Genomic DNA, 18,264 nt, shown 5'->3' with positions numbered 1-18,264 from the left:
AAGTAAATAAACTTACAGATCCGCCCAAAAAAACACCGCATTTTCATAAAAAAAAAAATATTTCTAGAAAACAGCAGAGTAATACATAACCCCTTCCTATAACCTTCATTTGTGCTTTGTAATTGTACATATTTGCAGTTTGTTTACATGTTGATTGATTCCAAAATTGAATTTCGATGGCGACATTTCACTTCACATGCAAGTTGAAAAAGGAAACAAAATGATTGATTGCAAATATAGTAATCATTTCCTCGTTTTTTATGAAATGGGGCAATGCAAAATGTGTTTTAGATTTGTAAAGTTGATTATATCTAGTCTCCAATAAAATCGGTCAATCTACCGGAAAATTCCCCTTGTAATGTGATACCACAGCATAATGTTCCTGGAAGAACTCCACATATTTGCATTTAATTGTGTACAAAAAATAAAGAAAATGTGCCTTTCTCTGATTGTCATCATTTTCGCCATGACAAAATATCTTGAATGATTTTCACTAAAAACACATACATATAGTATGCAAAGGGAGTTTATTCTGCATCAAAAACGCAATCCTTGTTAAGGACTTTATAAACAACTTGAAAATTTTAATTCTCAACAATTTTCTGATTTTATTTGAAGTTTGAACGTGTTGTTAAACCTTAGACAATTTTCAAGAAAATATTTTTCGTATAGAATCTTAATTTGTCTATCTAACTTCTGTCACAGTTTTAAGTTAGGTAGGATCTTTTCTTCGTGCGATGCAAAAGAAAGTATCTTAATAAACGTTGATATCGGAGTTAGAAGGAGTCCGCAATACCCCTTGCGTGTCATAAGAAACGACAAATTAGGGTGGTCCTTCGGATGAAACCGAAGTCTCAAAAGGGACATTAAATAACACACAGAGAAAGAGAGAGAGAGAGAGAGAGAGAGAGAGAGAGAGAGAGAGAGAGAGAGAGAGAGAGAGAGAATGTGTGTTACCAAGACATTCACAAGATGTTGCATATATTAACAGAGAGAAAATTTAAGAAAGGCTTATAAACCTAGGTAAAGTTCTACAACTCCTGGCTGAAGAATACATCCTATATGATATTGTGACGATCATATCATGTGCCATTTCCAATATTTTTGTTTTTAGAATGTATTGAGTTTTATGCACAGTTTCTTGGATTTTCTTATTCAAATACCTAACTTGGTGCATGTTATGCTAGCAGATTTTATGTATTTCTAGAATGTGTTGGTAATTTTTACGGCCCACATTGTAATTTAACGTGTGGACACTGTAAGGGAAATGGAACGTGTGACAAAGGGATCGGGAAATGCACTAGCGGATGTCAGTCCTCGTATTCTGGAGATTTATGCCAAAGTCTTCGTTAGTATATGTGAACGTTTCTTACATTGTTTCTTACATTATTTCTTTACTCTTAGTGTATTGTTCATGCATGTCAATATAAATGAGAAACAATATATCTTAGGTATGTCATGCTATTATTGAAAACAATAAGATAACCGTTAATATGATATATATATATATATATATATATATAGAGAGAGAGAGAGAGAGAGAGAGAGAGAGAGAGAGAGAGAGAGAGAGAGAGATTTCAAAAAGTTTGGGTGAACATCACTGAAGAGACACTATTTGTCGAAATGTGCATCAGGTGCATCAAAATTGGTACCGTATAAGTTATATATATATATATATATATATATATATATATATATATATATATATATATATAGAGTCCAACTATATTACCTGTCCTATTAAATAATTCTAGGTGGTTCTATCAATATCCCGTTTTATTAATCAACTTGCGCAACTTATAGAAACACATAACTTTCAGATTGATGTACATGGCATGTATTTGTTTTTGTTGTTGTTGTTGTTGCATAAAATCAGTGTTAATGGTCGTTTATTTGATGTGACAAAAATTCAAAACATACGGTAAATGAAATACCCTGCACTCTGCCGTATTCTGTATTTTTCCGTCTCTGTCTCTATGTGTGTGAGGCTGTGTTTTATACGTGCGTTGCAGCTCTCTGCTACCACCCAACATGAGTTAAATATAATAATTCATCTTAGTGGTTGTTTGGTTGAACGCTTAGTAACTGGAAAGTAGAGAAGTAGCGAATTTTAGCTCCGCTCGTGCGATGGTCACGTAAAACCTAAAATAAAATAAAGAAAGTGATATGATAAGTATGAGTGTATTCGGCGTATGAACAGCTTTCTACACCAAGACAGGCTACTGGCAAACAACTTAATGTTACAGGGATTTCAACAGTCTCGATTAAAGTCAACATTTTACAAATTCGATGGTTGTTTTAACGATCTATTTTGCCAGTAAACATTTCATCGAGTCAAATGCTATTTGACATGTTTCATACCAAATGTTAAGCCGTTCTTTACACATTGCTTTGGTTACCAATTACTCCGTATATCTGATCAAGATACAGGGATCACCTTGGGCGTAACTGATCGACAAGGGATGCTTACTCCTCCTAGGTAACAACTGATCCCACCTCTGGTAAGCCCATGTGCCCGTGTATGCCCGACTCCTAATGTTATACTCATTATAGGGATTATGTGAGTGGTCACTATTCGATATCTTCACTTTTCATGCTCCTTCGCCATTCGCCATATAAAGAATACTTTTGGATATGGGGGTGTTGGGGCAGGAATTTGCGCGATGCAGAACCCCTAATGTTCTTTCCCTGAGCGCGATGCATAGACCAGGATTTGTTGTACTTAAATTTTCAGCTGACGTCGCCCCAATGCAGAATCATTGAACACACGTAAACAATGATGATATCTATCAACATCATTTGCTAAGAACATTGTGACAAAAATCTTTCAATTAAACGGGTATTAAAATATGTCTAGCCATTGTTGATATATGTATGCATTACTGGTGTCCATTTTTAGCTGTAGAACATAACTCCGACATCGGTGTTGTTGCTGGAGGAATCGCGAGTGGATTGTTATTTTTGGCAGTCGGAGTGGCTATTTTGATAATCACAAGGTAATAAATTTCCAAGGTTTTGTGCAATTGAATCCATATTAAGCGTCAGAGCAGTGATGAATTTATTGATTGACAGACGACGAAGATTGGGACAAAAAGCGATGGAATCTAGGAATTCAACAACGTAAGGTTTTTGGAAAACGAAAAACAAGGCAAAGGGAAATAAATATATGGAAGGTATATATCTATGTATATCTGTCCAGTCATATCCACTATAGCTATCAATTCCCCACGTGTTACATGAACTTATTTCGAATTAATTGGATGTATCGACCCGAGATAAGAATGATAGTGAATATTGCTGATAGATAAAACGCCGTCGATATACCTCTGGTGTGTCCAGGGGTCCGTGTTTGCCTAACTATCTATTTTGTATTGCTTATAGGAGTTATGAGATTGATCACTGTTCGTTATCTTCATTTTGCATCTTAGTCAAATTGAAAACAACCGCAAGATATTTTTTCTTCTTCTCATATAGAATATTTTGAATATAAAAACATATCAATTAATAATGGAGCACAATTCTTCCAGTAGAATGCTAAATGTGATTACCAGTATACAGTAAGTATGATACAGTTAAAATCACTATAAGCTCGTGTCCCATACATTGATGTTTTAGGCCGATGTGAACGAAATCCGGTATAAGAACAATGGTAAAGCAGGTTGGTTTTATGTTGTATTATATCCCACTCGAGAATATTTCACTCATATGGAAACGTCACCATTGCCGGTGAAGGCTGGAAAACTTAGGTATATGCTCAACGCTTACGGTCTACGAGCAGGGAGGGATCTTTATCGTGCCACACCTGCTGTGAAAGCAAGGATACCGAGGGTCTATTTTAATCCAGATCCCAATGGAAGATGCCAAGTATTTACAAAACCTGCTTTCAAGTCTCTTTTCTTTAATAGATATAGTATAATCATAAAAGGAGTGATTGTTTATTTTCCAAGCTTCCGGTAGAAGACAAGGTTACAAGTCTTCAAAAATGACATGTCTTGTCACAGTAGGTGATGACACGATGCAGAACTCTCACTCCTACGATAGTAAGTGCCTTTTTAAAAACATAACCGTTATTCTTATGTTTTACGCTGGGGGAATCCTGAACGGACAGGCATTACGTATGTATTCGGTATCTTCACGCAGCACTGGGGAAATCCATCGAACCCGGACCTATCAGTGACAAAGCAAGTAGCTTAATCTCTTTCTTTTATATCAACAGTTACTTTTCTCAAAAACCCGATGGACGTACATCTCTATTTTAGAAACCCCTGGCACTGGATCACTTGAAGAACAAGAACTGACGATGAGTAATTCTTCAGATGGTGGATATTACAACATTGCATCAGTCAATTCCTGTATTCGGATTGATGATCTTCAGAGGATAATTGCGGAAAAGAATCGTAAAGAAAACAACATATTCGCTGAAGAATATAAGGTAGCCAGCTATATTCAACAAAATATTTATATATTAAGAAATATCGTCCGTAATGATTTTTTTATAGTTATGTAACCATTTCATTTGCAGAGATTACCGACGAAAAACACTGAGATTTGTGGAACAGCGCAGAGACCTGATAATGTGTTAAAGAATCGCTTCAAAGCAATCTTTCCTTGTAATGTTCATAAGTTTATTCTAATTTCTGCTAAGGTTTAAAATTAGAAAACGCATTTTTTGTTATACCTGCTTCAGTCTGATTCCTTTCTAAACGTCACTAGCTTTACGTATCAAGGGCAAAGGAAATGATACTGTTTCCCGTTTTGTTAACATATGTTAACTAATTAATAGATGAACACTCGAGAGTCGTCCTGGAGGAGAAATGGAATCCGTCTGACAACGACTACATCAATGCAAGCTATATCAAGGTCAGTTCATTTAAATGTACATACGTGTAATATACATGTACAACCACTGTGATAGCTCTCAAAATCAAAACAATATCATAACAACATCGTGATTTTGCTCTGAGCTTCATTGCCGCTTTTATTGTTGCAACCGAGAAATTCTCAAGAATCATCCAGGTATTGATTGCAAAAAATGTTGTTAAGATCTTAGATACAAGATTAAGTGTTATCGACCATTGAAATTGATAACTTAACCCCACAAGCCTAGTTACAGTAATGTAGCTATACTGAATAATGAATCGGGATCGAGATAAGGAACTAAGTTCTTATATACTCGAATAATCATATTTTCAGGATAATGACGGGAACGCACGATTTATAGCTGCACAGGGTATGTTCTTCAATGAAATTATATGAAAATAATTTAACATCAGTGTTTGTACTTAAAAAGTATTACTTGTATATTAAAAGATGTGTCATGTTCATTTTTCAGTTACAAAAGAAAAAGATAATAAAGAAACACCATTATTAATAATTTTGCTAAAAATTATCAAACAATTTAGGATTCAAATCGATTTTTGTTTCTAGGTCCTAAAAAGACTATGATTAAAGATTTTTGGAGAATGATGTGGCAGGGAAATATCAAAACGGTTGTGATGCTGACAAATATTGTTGAAAACGGAAAGGTGCACATTCTTCATCATCAGCACCAGCTTTAGTTAGAAACGGTGAAATGCACTGGTTTGATGACTTAATGTTCGTTGCATTCATCAGAGTCACATTAAAAAAATTAAAGTTTGATGAAGTGGATTAGAATGTCGATAATTCTTTGTTATCAAATGTATCTTTGCAATTACAAAATATAAGTCAAGCGATTCAGAACATAACCCCTTTCTTTCAACGTATTTGCAGTGTCGAATATCAGACAAGTAACTTCAGCATTGCATGGTGGTCGCCACATGGATTAAAAAAGAAATAACGACATTGTCTCATAATTCTAAATGATGCAACACAAAACAAGCTAACGTATAGAGTTAAAGTAGTTAGTGTGATTAGATCTGACAAATATCATGTCAGGGCCAGCTTTTATTCGACAGAATTTAATCAGGTCGGTCAATAAGATAATGCTTTTCTTTTTTTATATATAGATATTTCATAACGGGCTGTTCTATTTTTCAGAATAAATGTAGCAGATACTGGCCAGATAAAGACCAGCCCCTTTGTATCGGCCCGTGTACAGTAACTCTGTCCGAGGAAGTTGTTTACTCTTTCTATGTTGTTCGAAGACTCTGTGTTCAGAACAAGGAGGTAAGTTTTATTGTTGTGTATTTAGATTATATATGCCCTTTCTTCGGATATAGATTGAAACTATCTAAAATTTCTCTTTGATTTGTTTTTCTTTTTGGTCTCAATTTGAACCTTAAGTTTGATGGAGAGTTTCATTCATTATAATTGTACTACAAAAAGACAAAACTACAAGTCTTAGTTGAAATATACTTGAAACATATCTTAACATTTGCTTTGAGAGATCGATCAAGCAAACCCCCGAATACAAAATGCATTTTAAGATAACTACAGTAAAAAAAATACACCAATTTTTATTTGCCATTACTTTTGAAATATGTAATATCTGGGGTTGTTTTTGCTATTATCTATATATCATGTAAACATTATATTGCTTTCTTTACAAGAGCATCAATAAAATGCAAGAGCAATAATTAACAATTGGCCCTACCCTGGAACCAAAACCCATATCCCTGGGATCATGGAATTTGCAATGTGGTAAAAGATGGCAATCTCCTTTACAAGGCCATTTAAGTTTTGATTTAGTGCCAATGCATTAAATATGTTATCAAAATTGTTTACACATCATTTTGATTGTATCGTCAAGGTTGGTCCTATTCTAAAGTCAGAACCTCTATCTTGGAAAAGAATTTACCATTCACAGGCCTCTTTGTTCTATGTGACTATGTTTCTAATTTTTCTTGGAGATGTGCGGTCCCAGAAGGTTTCAATTTGGAAAATGGCCAAATGTTGTCCCGCCCCAAAACCGTGGAGGTAAAGGCCTCCTGAAATTTATTATTTATGTCTCCCTTTTCCCCAATACCGAATTCGTAATTATTGGAATGATAGTTATCAATAAGTTTAAATTGTCATATAGCAAACGGACGACGATGAACGCAGACTGATCACCATACGGTTCTTACGAAGGGACAGCCACTACCTATTTCACAGTACAGTGTTGAATCATATTAGAGAGAGAGAGATCGATCATTCATGCAAAATGCATTTTAAGATAACTACAGTAAAAAAATACACCTTTTTTTTTATTTGCCATTAATTTTGAAAGATGTACTCTCTGGGTTTTTTTTTTTTAGTTTAATTTTGTTTTGCTATCATCTATATATTGTGTAAACATTATATTGTTTTCTTTACGAGAGCATCAATAAAATGTAAGAACAATGATCAACAATTGGCCTTACCCTTGAACCAAAACCCCTATCTCTGGGATCATGACATTTGCAATGTGGTAAAGGATGGCACTCTCCTTTTCATTGCCATTTAAGTTTTGATTTAGTGACAATGCATTAAATATGTTATTAAAATTGCTTTCACATGATACTGCGTGTATCGTCAATGTTGGTCCTGCTCTAAAGTCAGATTCTCTATCTTGGAAAAGAATTTGCCATTTACAATTGATAGAGGCTTCCTCGTTCTATGTGATTGTGTTTCTAATTTCTCTTAGAGATTTGCGGTCCCAGAAGTTTTCATTTTTGAAAATTGTCAAATTTTGTCCCGCCCCCAAACCCCGGATGTAAAGAAGTCCAGAAATTTATTATTTAATTCTCCCTTTTCCCCAATTCGTCACAGGTCGGTAGTCATCAAGAAGTTTAAAATTTCAATAGTAAACCGACGAGGATGAACGTAGACCGATCACATTAGGGTTCTTACAAAGGGATAGTGGTCCCAGAAGTTTACAATTTGGAAAATGGTCAAATGTTGTCCCGCCCCCAAACCTCGGAGGTAAAGACCTCCTGAAATGTATTATTTATGTCTCCCTTTTCCAAATACTGATTTCATAATTATTGGAATGATAATCATCAAGAAGTTTAAAATGTTCAATAGTAAACGGACGACGATGAACCCTGACCGATCCCAATAGGGTTCTTACAAAGGGATAGCCACTACCTATTTCACAGTACAGTGTTGAGTCGTATTTCTTACAAATGATTAAGTGATCAACTTCAATATTTTAGCTAGGCGTGTGTTCTGTATTGTTTTACATACCGTCAGTAAGCGCAACATTACGTATCCCATGTTGATTTCTAGCTAAGTGTTTATATATAACGAACAGACATATTTCATTTATTCAACAATTATCAAAACTTATTTCTGTAAGATCAAATTCAATCATCGATGAACAACGGATCTATCTTCCTACCGTATCATTGTAAGGTGAAGATAACGAACAGTGATCAATCTCATAACTCCTACAAGCATTGTAAGTTGCTATTTAAAAAAAAAAAGACAACTGCCTTAGATCTGCTATTTTACTTTCATGTTTTTGCAATGTCAACGTAATTTACTGAAAAGGAAAGTATGTTTCTAATTAATTTTACGATATTTACTAATCAATTAAGATGCCATTATAGCTTACAGAGTTCCGCTCAGATATGAAACAATATTAAAGATGCAAGTAGGAACTCTAGAGCAAGCGTTTAGGAGTTTATTGGCAAAATAGTTGTTTATTGATAAGTTTAGATTTTGCACAGCTTTCGCAAACGAACATTATTCAGTTGATGTTGAATTCTAGCTAAGTTTACCGGTTGCGGTAGCTCAGTGGTAGAGCGGTATCGTCGTTACATGGAGGTCGTGAGTTCGAGCTCCGCTCGTGCCATGATTGCGTTAAACTTAGGACTTCAAAGTAGGTAGCAATTGCCCCTTCGCCAAACGTTCAACATTTTAAAGCGATAATCACGGGTCTTTCGCATATAACATTAATAACGGAGGTTTCATGTCGCGGCAGGCGCTGTTGCGATAAAGAACCTTCACTGCTTCGGTCCTAAACGCTATGCATAGGTCTATAGATATGGAACTTCACCTACAGCTGGTGACGTTTCAATATTAGTGAAAGATTTTCGACGGGAAGTAAAAAATCAAAATATCAACCAATCTAGCTAAGCTTGTTCTGTATAATGTTTTACAGGCCCTTCGTAAGCGCACCATCACACAGTACCATTACACAGCCTGGCCTGACCACGGGACCCCAGAAGAAATCAGTCTCATTCAATTTCACAGAGCTGTGCTAAAAACACACCAGCGAAGGTCACCGTTACTCGTCCATTGTAGGTAAGATGATCATTCTAAAAGGATCCAGGTAAGATTTGTTTTCTAAACTTATATAAGTAATTTGGATTACTTATCTAACAAGATTCAGGTAAGATCAGTATTCTGATAACATTCGGTTAAGATAAACATTCTAACAAGATTCAAGTAATGCATATACTGATATTGATAATTGTGAGGGTTCAGAAAACGACAGAATTGTCCGAAGGGTATGATCAAATATGACAAAGGTGGGGATAACGAACAGTGACCGACCTCATATTTCCACAAAGAATACAAATATAAGAGTAGGACAAACGAGGGCCTCCATATAACCCGAATAAACTGTAACTGTATTTGTGATAAAACAACTGGCTATCTATGTCTTTTATTTTATTAATCTACAGAATTTAAATCGTAGAACGGTTTTATGGTTCACTTTTAAATCATATTTTCGATGAAAATCTGAAAGTAGGGAGCATAAGGAGTTAATTACAATTTTTTTAGATAAAACTATACAAGAAATATTTATATTGAAACCGATACTATGTATATGATGTTCTTAGGAAGCATGAATGACATTTATTATGATTATATTGAAATGATTCTGTATTACTTAGTGGTGGAGTCGGAAAGAACAATGATTATCTATTGTGAAATGATTGTACAGTGCTTAGCGCCGATGTCGTCTTTAGTGAAATGACTGTACATTGCTCAGTGCCGGTGTCATTTATAGCACAATATTTTTACATTCCTCATTGCCAGGATAATTGATAGTAAAATGATTGTACATTGCTCAGTGCCGGTGTTGGAAGGACGGGGACATTCATTGCATTGGACACACTGCTGGAAGAAGGACGGAAATCTGGAGAAGTTAACGTGTTGGAGTTTGTGAAATCGATGAGGGAGGACCGCATGACTATGGTTCAAACAGTTGTAAGCTTGACTTATTTTAGTACTGACACAATGGTGCATTTCAGGTGTATAGAACTCATCAACACGATTATAATTCATTCAGCCCAGTAGCTAAGTAATTTGTTACCAGCTTGAAAAAAACGGATGTATATTTAATTGCTGTTATAAAATTTAGAAATTCATTTCAAAATTAAGGATTATCTCCCTCAAGCATAGCTCTTATCCTTAAACGAATTTGACTCCACTTTTTGGCACTCTGTTTTTCCCTCACATAGCTCCAAAAATTCATTGTTATTTCGGATTTCAAACATTTCGGTTGAGCGTCACTGAAGAGACATCATTTGTCGAAATGCGCATCTGGTGCATCAAAATTGGTACCGTATAAGTTTTACATTATGACCTCTGAGTCGAGGCTCTGCTGGTGGACTGTTAGTACCCGAGGGTCTCTACAGCCCAGTAGCTAAGTAATTTTTAGTTTTACATTGATATCTGATTATTAGCTCACCGGGGCGAGTGTATTGTAAAGTGCGTAAGTACACACTTTATGAGAAAAAACTTTTACCTTTACAATAATTTTGAAGGGGTGTATAGCATAAGTAGGAGATATATATATTTCACAGAAAGATTCACCATGTCCATTTATTACCACGGCATTTGATCTAGTGACTTTACTTTTGACCTTACTTTAAAATACTATGACCTTGACTGTATAATCATTTTGACATTTCACACACTACTCGCCTTGCCCGTTAACCTACTTTTCAAAAAGCTTAAAACTTAGCTACATGTATTTATATTGAACCACGGACGACATAGCAATTATAGTGGTGGTTTTCCTTTTCATCAGAAATATGAACTTTCTATGAATGAGTTACAGGTAAAATCGTTTCACTCTGCCTACAGGAACAATACATCTTTCTGCACAAAGCTTTGTTGGACGGCTTACAAGGATCCTGCACTGCGATATCAGAGAGTGATTTCCAAATCAAAGCCAAGAACATGCTGGAAGAGACCTCCCCTCTGAATCAACGACAGCTGTACTGTGAATTTAAGGTACGCTGTGGCTGAAATAGTTTGACAACTTATTATGAATGATCATAAACCTGTGATATTTATAAATGTTTGTAGAGTGTAATCATGGAAAACATATTTGTGACTTCTATTTTTTTGGTATTGTTTAGAAATTATTGACATTAAATCCTGCCTATGACGATTCTAAAACACCCGAAAACCTCAAGAAAAACGTATCCATTGATATCTTGCCCGGTAAGCATACTCGTATTTGAAAGATATTTTGATGAACAAATGATATTGAACAATTTCGTTCAATGCCATCAATGATGAATATTTGTATTTAGCTTCAACTCTTTCTTTTTAGTTTCAAAGCATCGTCCCTATCTAGCAACGTATGTAAAAGGCCGGAACGACTACATCAATGCTGTGATAGTGCCAGTATATATTAGTTTGATATAGTCATATTTAATGCTATTTCAATTTAGCAACATCTATTTGTTCACTCACTGTAAATGTATCATTTCTAAAATAAATTATCTTTTAAAAGTAAATTCACTCAATACGTTGTTTACAAGAGTAGTTGTTAGTTTGTAAAAGCAAAATGCGATTTAAAATCACTGTCTTCCAGTCTTTCACAAACCCCATAGGATTCATAATTACCCAAAAGCCTCTTGTGGACACGGAAGTGGACCTGTGGCGGATGTGCATGGACCACGAGACTGACGGAATTGTGGTTCTCAATAATAAAGACGAGGTGTGTTTATCAGGGATACCTAGAATAGTACTCAATATATCAACCGTTCATGTCATAAGGAGAAAATATACCTTTTCAACCCCACCCCAGGAAACCTTACATATTATCATCAATCTTAGAAATCATAACAAATTAATGAATGTCTGTGTATCTATATTACTGCAATATCCTATATTATGATGTATATTGTCTCGTTTCCATTTCTTTTATGACTATGACAAGCTTCGCCATCTTATCTCATAGGAGAAAACGTGGATCCCGTATAGAGGGTCATCCCGGACTGTACCGCCATTCAACATTACAGCAAAGGACATAGGGAGCACGATGAATGGCGTGATACAAGGTGTCCTTGGAGTGTCTGATCAAGTAAAGTACTGCTTACTTATACGTACACAATGATTTAATTGATAACGAATTTGGAGTCTTTGAGGACTCCACAACCTGTGGGCGACGACGTAACTTGAATTTGGACCCCATGTAAGGCACTGGGAGTCGTGACAGGGAAGTTGTATTTTCGCGTGCAAACATATACCGTGACATGGAACTTCCGCTTTGTATATTAATTTTAGCTGGGTTTATCTTCTCTTCATTTCGACATTATGATCCAACTCTATCAAAGCACAACTATTTCCAAGCATAATGCTGAACTTGCAGTAATTTCGCTGCTGTGGTACTACAAAAATCTAGGTTGGGACTCCAACCCACTCCAGCTTTCGTTCAATCATAAGCACGATTGTTTACACTTACACATATCAGAGATTTATATATAAGGGAAACTGTAAACCGCCGATTTTGTCCTCTCTCTATTAATCATGGTATGCCGGTACTTCTGTTGATAATTACAAGTTTTGGAACACACCTCTAGAGAAGCAACTGTCTTTAAGTCGAACACCCTAATCACTAGTTTACCGCCACCAATTCCTATGGGAGTAGGATCAAGTTTATTCACAACAACACATTGTGCCTGGGTGATACCCCAATAAAAGATTACATTCTCAAATTTGAAATAACTGTTCTGATGACCGAGAAAGATTATGAATTTATTGCTATATTTTCACTTTCTTAAATTTAAAGTACAAAATTACAAATACATTGCAATGGGATTGGAAATATGATTTTTCATTCCGTAGTTATTGATTCTGATGTCACCTTTTATATTCGTCATAGTAAATGACAGATGTCTTATCTTTAAACAATTGTATATTTGTGTGATACTGTACTCGTAGAAGGATATGCCATGTGGCGATCAATCATATGTCATGTGACTAGTGTATTTGAAGTTTACTTATCCAGTCTTCATTGTCGTTATTTTTATTTAGGATCGACACAGGTCCATAGACACATTTCAGCTTCCTGCCAAGGACGACAAATCGATTCTGAAAGGAATAGAACTGTTACTGGAGAAAACCAAGTCCTCGACATACAGAACAATCGTAATGAGCACGTACGTCACTGTATGTCTGTGTGTTGATTGTGTTCTCTACATTTCATTTTAGTTTGTTATTGTAAGTCCCATTTTGAAATGTCTTGCCTCTGTGAAGAGACACGCTACCTGCTGAAGGTGAAGTGTCATAATTATCACCCCTGTATGGCGATTAGGTATGAAAGTTCTTTATTACGCCATTACAGTCCTTCGCAATGGCCACAAGGGTCGTGTTGTATCTCAGTTAAATCACACAACAGTCACAGGAGGTGTGTTGTATCTCAGTTAAATCACACAACAGTCACAGGAGGCGTGTTGTATCTCCGTTCAAGGATCAGTGGATTTCAGCTATACTACCAAATGCTTTGAAAACGATATCTAGAAGCATATCTGCAAATATCTCCACTAAACCAAGGAGAAAGACAACTTTTATTTCTCAGCTATTTTTTGAATATTTCATAATCCAATATATTTGCCCTTGAAACATTTATAAATTGTAACTGAGTTATGAACAATGAGCGTATGTTGATAGGATGATATGTCTAGTTGATATATTTATAGATTGTCACAGAGTTATGAACAATGTGCGTATGTTGATAGTATGGTATGTCTTGTTCAGCGATTGAGAATTCTGATAGAAATGAAAGTAAAATGTTAAGATACATTAAATCAATTTTGAAAAAAAACAACATTCGGATGCAAATTTAAACGTTTCGCGCCAGCATACTTTTCATGAAGAGTTACCCTAACTTATTTTCAAATTAACATTTATTTCTTGAATGTTTTTTGATTTATTTTATTTCGCAATATTCATCAATCATTCAACTGTTTAAAACGTCAAACAAAGTTATTTTACATACTTAATGATATAAACTACAGCTGATGTTTTCAATAATAATCATCTTTTTCTATAGAGACGGCGCAGGCGCAGCAGGGATATTTTGTGCTGTTCATAATGCAGTTCAAGAATTAAGGAGAGATGGGGAAATAGATCTGTTTACTATTGTGAGACAGATCCACGTCAGAAGACCGGAAGTTATTGGGAAACTGGTATAGAAGATGCAATGCAGATATTTTATCTCTTATATTTTATGTAACACGTTGTAATTGGAATTATGATATATTGATACGAAGAGCATGGTCTGGTTGACATTTTATGATATTATACGGTATAACAGTATATAACTCACATCCCTATTGTTATAATGATAGATGATTTTTGAAGAACATACAGAATTCGTACCAGCTTTCTTTTATTTAAAGATATAGAACTATTGAGAATTCATAGAAAATGTCTTTTATTTCTAAGAAATGAAAATCCCACACTCTTAACAAATTGTTAACCGTTGAAGTTTTGAAACAAGAACTGTGAATTAAATCTATTGTAGGATGAGTACAGGCGTTGCTACAGCCTGTTGATGACGTTGTTGGAAGCTCAAGGAATATACGCAAATTTATAGTTCAGTACGAGGCCGCCTCTGTTGCTGTCGGCAATCTCTCTCCAGTTTTTTTTTCTAACCACGTCTTTACTGTTGGTGCGCCTTCAGGTGTTCCTAGACCATTTGTGTTTGCGATTTCCATGGGGAATTCACGTTACAGATTGTCGTGTTGTTCTGGTATTTTTGTTTAGAAATATAAGCTATCACTTCCGTTATCGTATTTAGATAGCTATTCATATATGTATACATTCAGTTTTTGCTTTATTTACTTCAAATCTCCACACCTTTTAGAAATACACATTCTTGTAAATATGCTTATATATTTTATCAATTTTGAATAGTTTGAAACTCCCGATATCAATCAGGAAGGTATTATTTTCATCTCTGATTCTGTCCGTATGTCAATCAACGGTAAAATAGGTCATATATTTTTTAATCATGCAAGATGTACACTTTATACTTGATGACGTTGGACGTCAGTGTTGCAGCTGTGAGTTTGTTATCGAAAGGACCAATACTATTTAGAAACGTCACATTCGGCAAAACTGAACTTGGTGTGATCCAGTGGAATATTTCAATGTGTAGGACAAAATGACACATGTTACTTCTAGATAAACATGGATATAAACACCACAACATTTCACTCAACAGAAATCGTTTTCGATAATTGAATTTTTTATCGAATGTTCATGCCAATGTTTGTTATCTACTTATGTTATGTTCTATCGAAAACGTGTCGATGATAGTGAGACGTCACCTGAAGACAATGTAAACCTATACCTGACGCTAAGGATCATAGCAGTGAATAATTATTAATGCGGTAACATCTGCCGCAACTTGCAAACTCCGATTTGAAGGTCAAATATTTGCGACAAGCGAGTGTTTTGTGAGGGAGCGATCATTACCTTTTTTTTTGGTGGATGCTGTTTTGGCATTAGCGGGACTCAAACTCAGGACATAATCTATAACACACTGCGACCGTTTGGGATGTTTCCTGTAATAGTATAATGTTTGTGTTCACCGTTACTCGGTCATCAGTTTGTAAAACGTGTCAGGATCTCCCATCATCTGTTTACATAATTCAATATATTGTTCGTGAATAAGTAAATCACTGTTCGATTACCAAGTTGAGTTAATTCATCACTGCTGTCCATGTGATGATGAGGGAATAAGTTGGATAATCTAATCAGCGTCATCAAACACGGGTTATCACCTTTAAACGCTCATCGCCATTCCTGACGCCCCTTATTATAATTACATGTATATGTTTTTTAAAGTTTTTGATGCACAATGGGTTTTTTTTCTTTCTTTTCCTGTTTTTGCTTTATATTTGCATATTATAATTAAATGTATATGGTTTTTAAGTTTTTGATGCACAATGGCTTTTTTTTTTTTTTTTTTTTTTTTTTGGTTTCTCTGTTTTTGCTTTATCTCGTCTGAGATGTCTTTTTCACTGCATTCGTAATCAATCAATGTGTTTCCTGTCACATTCATAATGGAAACTTTAACTATGTGTATGTCAAAGACATAGCTTTAGCTGGATATGTATAATAATTCGAATAAACGACCATTCCTATCCATAAAACATTGACTGTGTTGCGTTTTTTTTTTAATTCTATAATATATCTAAAAACAACACTATCTTCTGTAAGAACTTTTACTTATGCAAAATTTATAAGAAAATCAGAGTTTAGTTTACGTCAATCGTTAAAGAAGACGTTTACACGGACTTCGTTGTGTTGGAAATTGTATGCTAATTTGTTACATAGTTTAAGCAAAATCATGCTTCAGTTTTAGACACTTTTAATATTCCAGTAAATGGGTCGAATGAATATGAGTTAACGTACCTATATTAGATATCTATACTACATAAAAACCCTTACGAAGAAAGACACATTGCTGGATCCAGTAAGTGTTCTACCAAGCCCCTATCTTTGTTCCTCACGAAAACAGATGGGAAGGAGAACTTCAAACATACAGTTCGACTAAATATGCCAGAATGTGGATTCTAAAAATTATAAAGAACTTTTAGTAAACTTGAAATCGAAAAACCTTTCCCAAATCAATAACATCAAAACCTATGATTTTTCAACATTATACGCCAGCATTCCTCACGATAAATTAAAGACTAGACTTTTTGACATCATAGACAGTTGTTGAACAAAAATGGAAAAGGGAATATTCATATCTAGTTATCAGTCATCGAAAACTCACTTTGTTAAACACCAATCTGATTCCACGTACAAGTACTCTGAAGTTGAAATAGAAAAATATGCTAGAGTTCTTCATTGACAATATCTTCGTGGTCTTTGGTGATCAGGTCTTCCACGATTCTGTCAGAATTCCCATGGGCAGGAATTGCGCTCCTTTGTTAGCTAACCTGTTTCTATATACATATGAAGAATAATTTATTCAAAAACTTCTACGTGAGAAGAAAAAAACCCTCTTGCTGTGGCATTCAATTCGACGTTTAGATATATCTACGACATTTTGTCTATAAGCAATGGTAACTTTAATTCATATGTCGATTCGATATCGATATAAATTAACTCGAAATAAAAGACATCATACAGTCATTTACTTGTGCTTCATACTTAGATATCTTATTGAAAGTAGAATTTAACGGCAAACTTGCGACTCAACTGTATGACAAACAGGATGATTTCATCTTCTCGATCGTCAACTTCCCATATTCATGTAGCAATATTCCATTATCACCTGCATATGGTGTTTATATCTCTCAACTGATTCGATACACAAGAGTTTGCTCTGCGTATGGTCAGTTGTTAAATCCAGGCAAGCTAATGACAAACAAGTGGATGGTACAGGGGTTACAACAGTCTTGATTGAAATCAGCATTTCGCAAATTCTATGGTCGTTATAACAATCTAGTTCGTCAATACAACCTATCATTGGGTCAATTGCTGTCTGACATGCTTCATACCGATTGTTAGGTCGTTCTTGACACACTGATTTTGAGTACGGATAACTCCATTTACCTGATCAGGATATAGGGCCAACAGCGGGTGTGACCTGTCGATAGGGGATCCTCACTCCTCCTAGGCACATGATCCCGACTCTGGTATATCCAAGGGTCCGTGTCTGCCCAACTTTATATATTTATTGATTAGAGGAGTTATGAGATTGATCACTGTTTGTTATCTCCACCTTTCATGTATACACCATACCATCAGAGACATGACACTTGTTTCAGCGTTAGGGTTTGTGATCATCACAGCTGTTTTGTGTAGAAGTACCACTGCGCGTCTTATCAGGCGAAATAATGAGACAGTAGTTACAGAAAGTAATGGTAGGTGAATGAGGTGCTATTAGATTACGTGAGTGCAAGTGCATGTATGTGCCTCTGTCTGCATGCGTGCGTACATGCGTGTGTGTTCGTGAAATATTGAGACAAGCGTACAGATATACATTCAGTGGTTATACACTTCCACATATAAACCATCTTGATCAGTTTTTGTCAATGGTGCTACAACAGCAGTTGAGCTTTGAAGGAAGATGCGTATAAGTTACGGAGTCAATGAAGTGGAAACCGA

At 35.3% G+C, this 18,264-nt stretch overlaps 1 protein-coding gene across 2 annotated transcripts in view; it reads left to right on the top strand.

The window, feature by feature from the left end:
* LOC125663411 (receptor-type tyrosine-protein phosphatase mu-like) overlaps positions 1 to 16,298 on the top strand; it is a 177,569-nt gene extending 161,271 nt beyond the window's left edge. The window contains exons 1-17 of one of the 2 annotated variants that reach the window (XM_048892604.2): positions 3,077 to 3,173; positions 4,260 to 4,432; positions 4,523 to 4,610; positions 4,784 to 4,860; positions 5,194 to 5,230; positions 5,428 to 5,525; positions 6,019 to 6,147; positions 9,047 to 9,189; positions 9,966 to 10,101; positions 10,984 to 11,133; positions 11,262 to 11,346; positions 11,459 to 11,532; positions 11,723 to 11,848; positions 12,092 to 12,214; positions 13,168 to 13,292; positions 14,186 to 14,321; positions 14,660 to 16,298. In XM_048892604.2, the coding sequence (XP_048748561.2) occupies positions 3,167 to 3,173; positions 4,260 to 4,432; positions 4,523 to 4,610; positions 4,784 to 4,860; positions 5,194 to 5,230; positions 5,428 to 5,525; positions 6,019 to 6,147; positions 9,047 to 9,189; positions 9,966 to 10,101; positions 10,984 to 11,133; positions 11,262 to 11,346; positions 11,459 to 11,532; positions 11,723 to 11,848; positions 12,092 to 12,214; positions 13,168 to 13,292; positions 14,186 to 14,321; positions 14,660 to 14,731 (1,779 nt within the window). In that variant the 5' untranslated portion in view covers positions 3,077 to 3,166 and the 3' untranslated portion in view covers positions 14,732 to 16,298. Of the gene's footprint in view, positions 1 to 3,076; positions 3,174 to 4,259; positions 4,433 to 4,522; positions 4,611 to 4,783; positions 4,861 to 5,193; positions 5,231 to 5,427; positions 5,526 to 6,018; positions 6,148 to 9,046; positions 9,190 to 9,965; positions 10,102 to 10,983; positions 11,134 to 11,261; positions 11,347 to 11,458; positions 11,533 to 11,722; positions 11,849 to 12,091; positions 12,215 to 13,167; positions 13,293 to 14,185; positions 14,322 to 14,659 lie in introns of those variants that run through there. The other variant, XM_056146744.1, reaches the window with a different exon arrangement.
* Positions 16,299 to 18,264: the final 1,966 nt, after the last annotated feature.

This window comes from Ostrea edulis, chromosome 8, assembly GCF_947568905.1.
Source record: "Ostrea edulis chromosome 8, xbOstEdul1.1, whole genome shotgun sequence".
Lineage (NCBI taxonomy): Eukaryota > Metazoa > Mollusca > Bivalvia > Ostreida > Ostreidae > Ostrea > Ostrea edulis.
The sequence above is the reverse complement of the archived record's forward strand: the minus strand, read 5'-3'. Positions and strand labels throughout refer to the sequence as shown.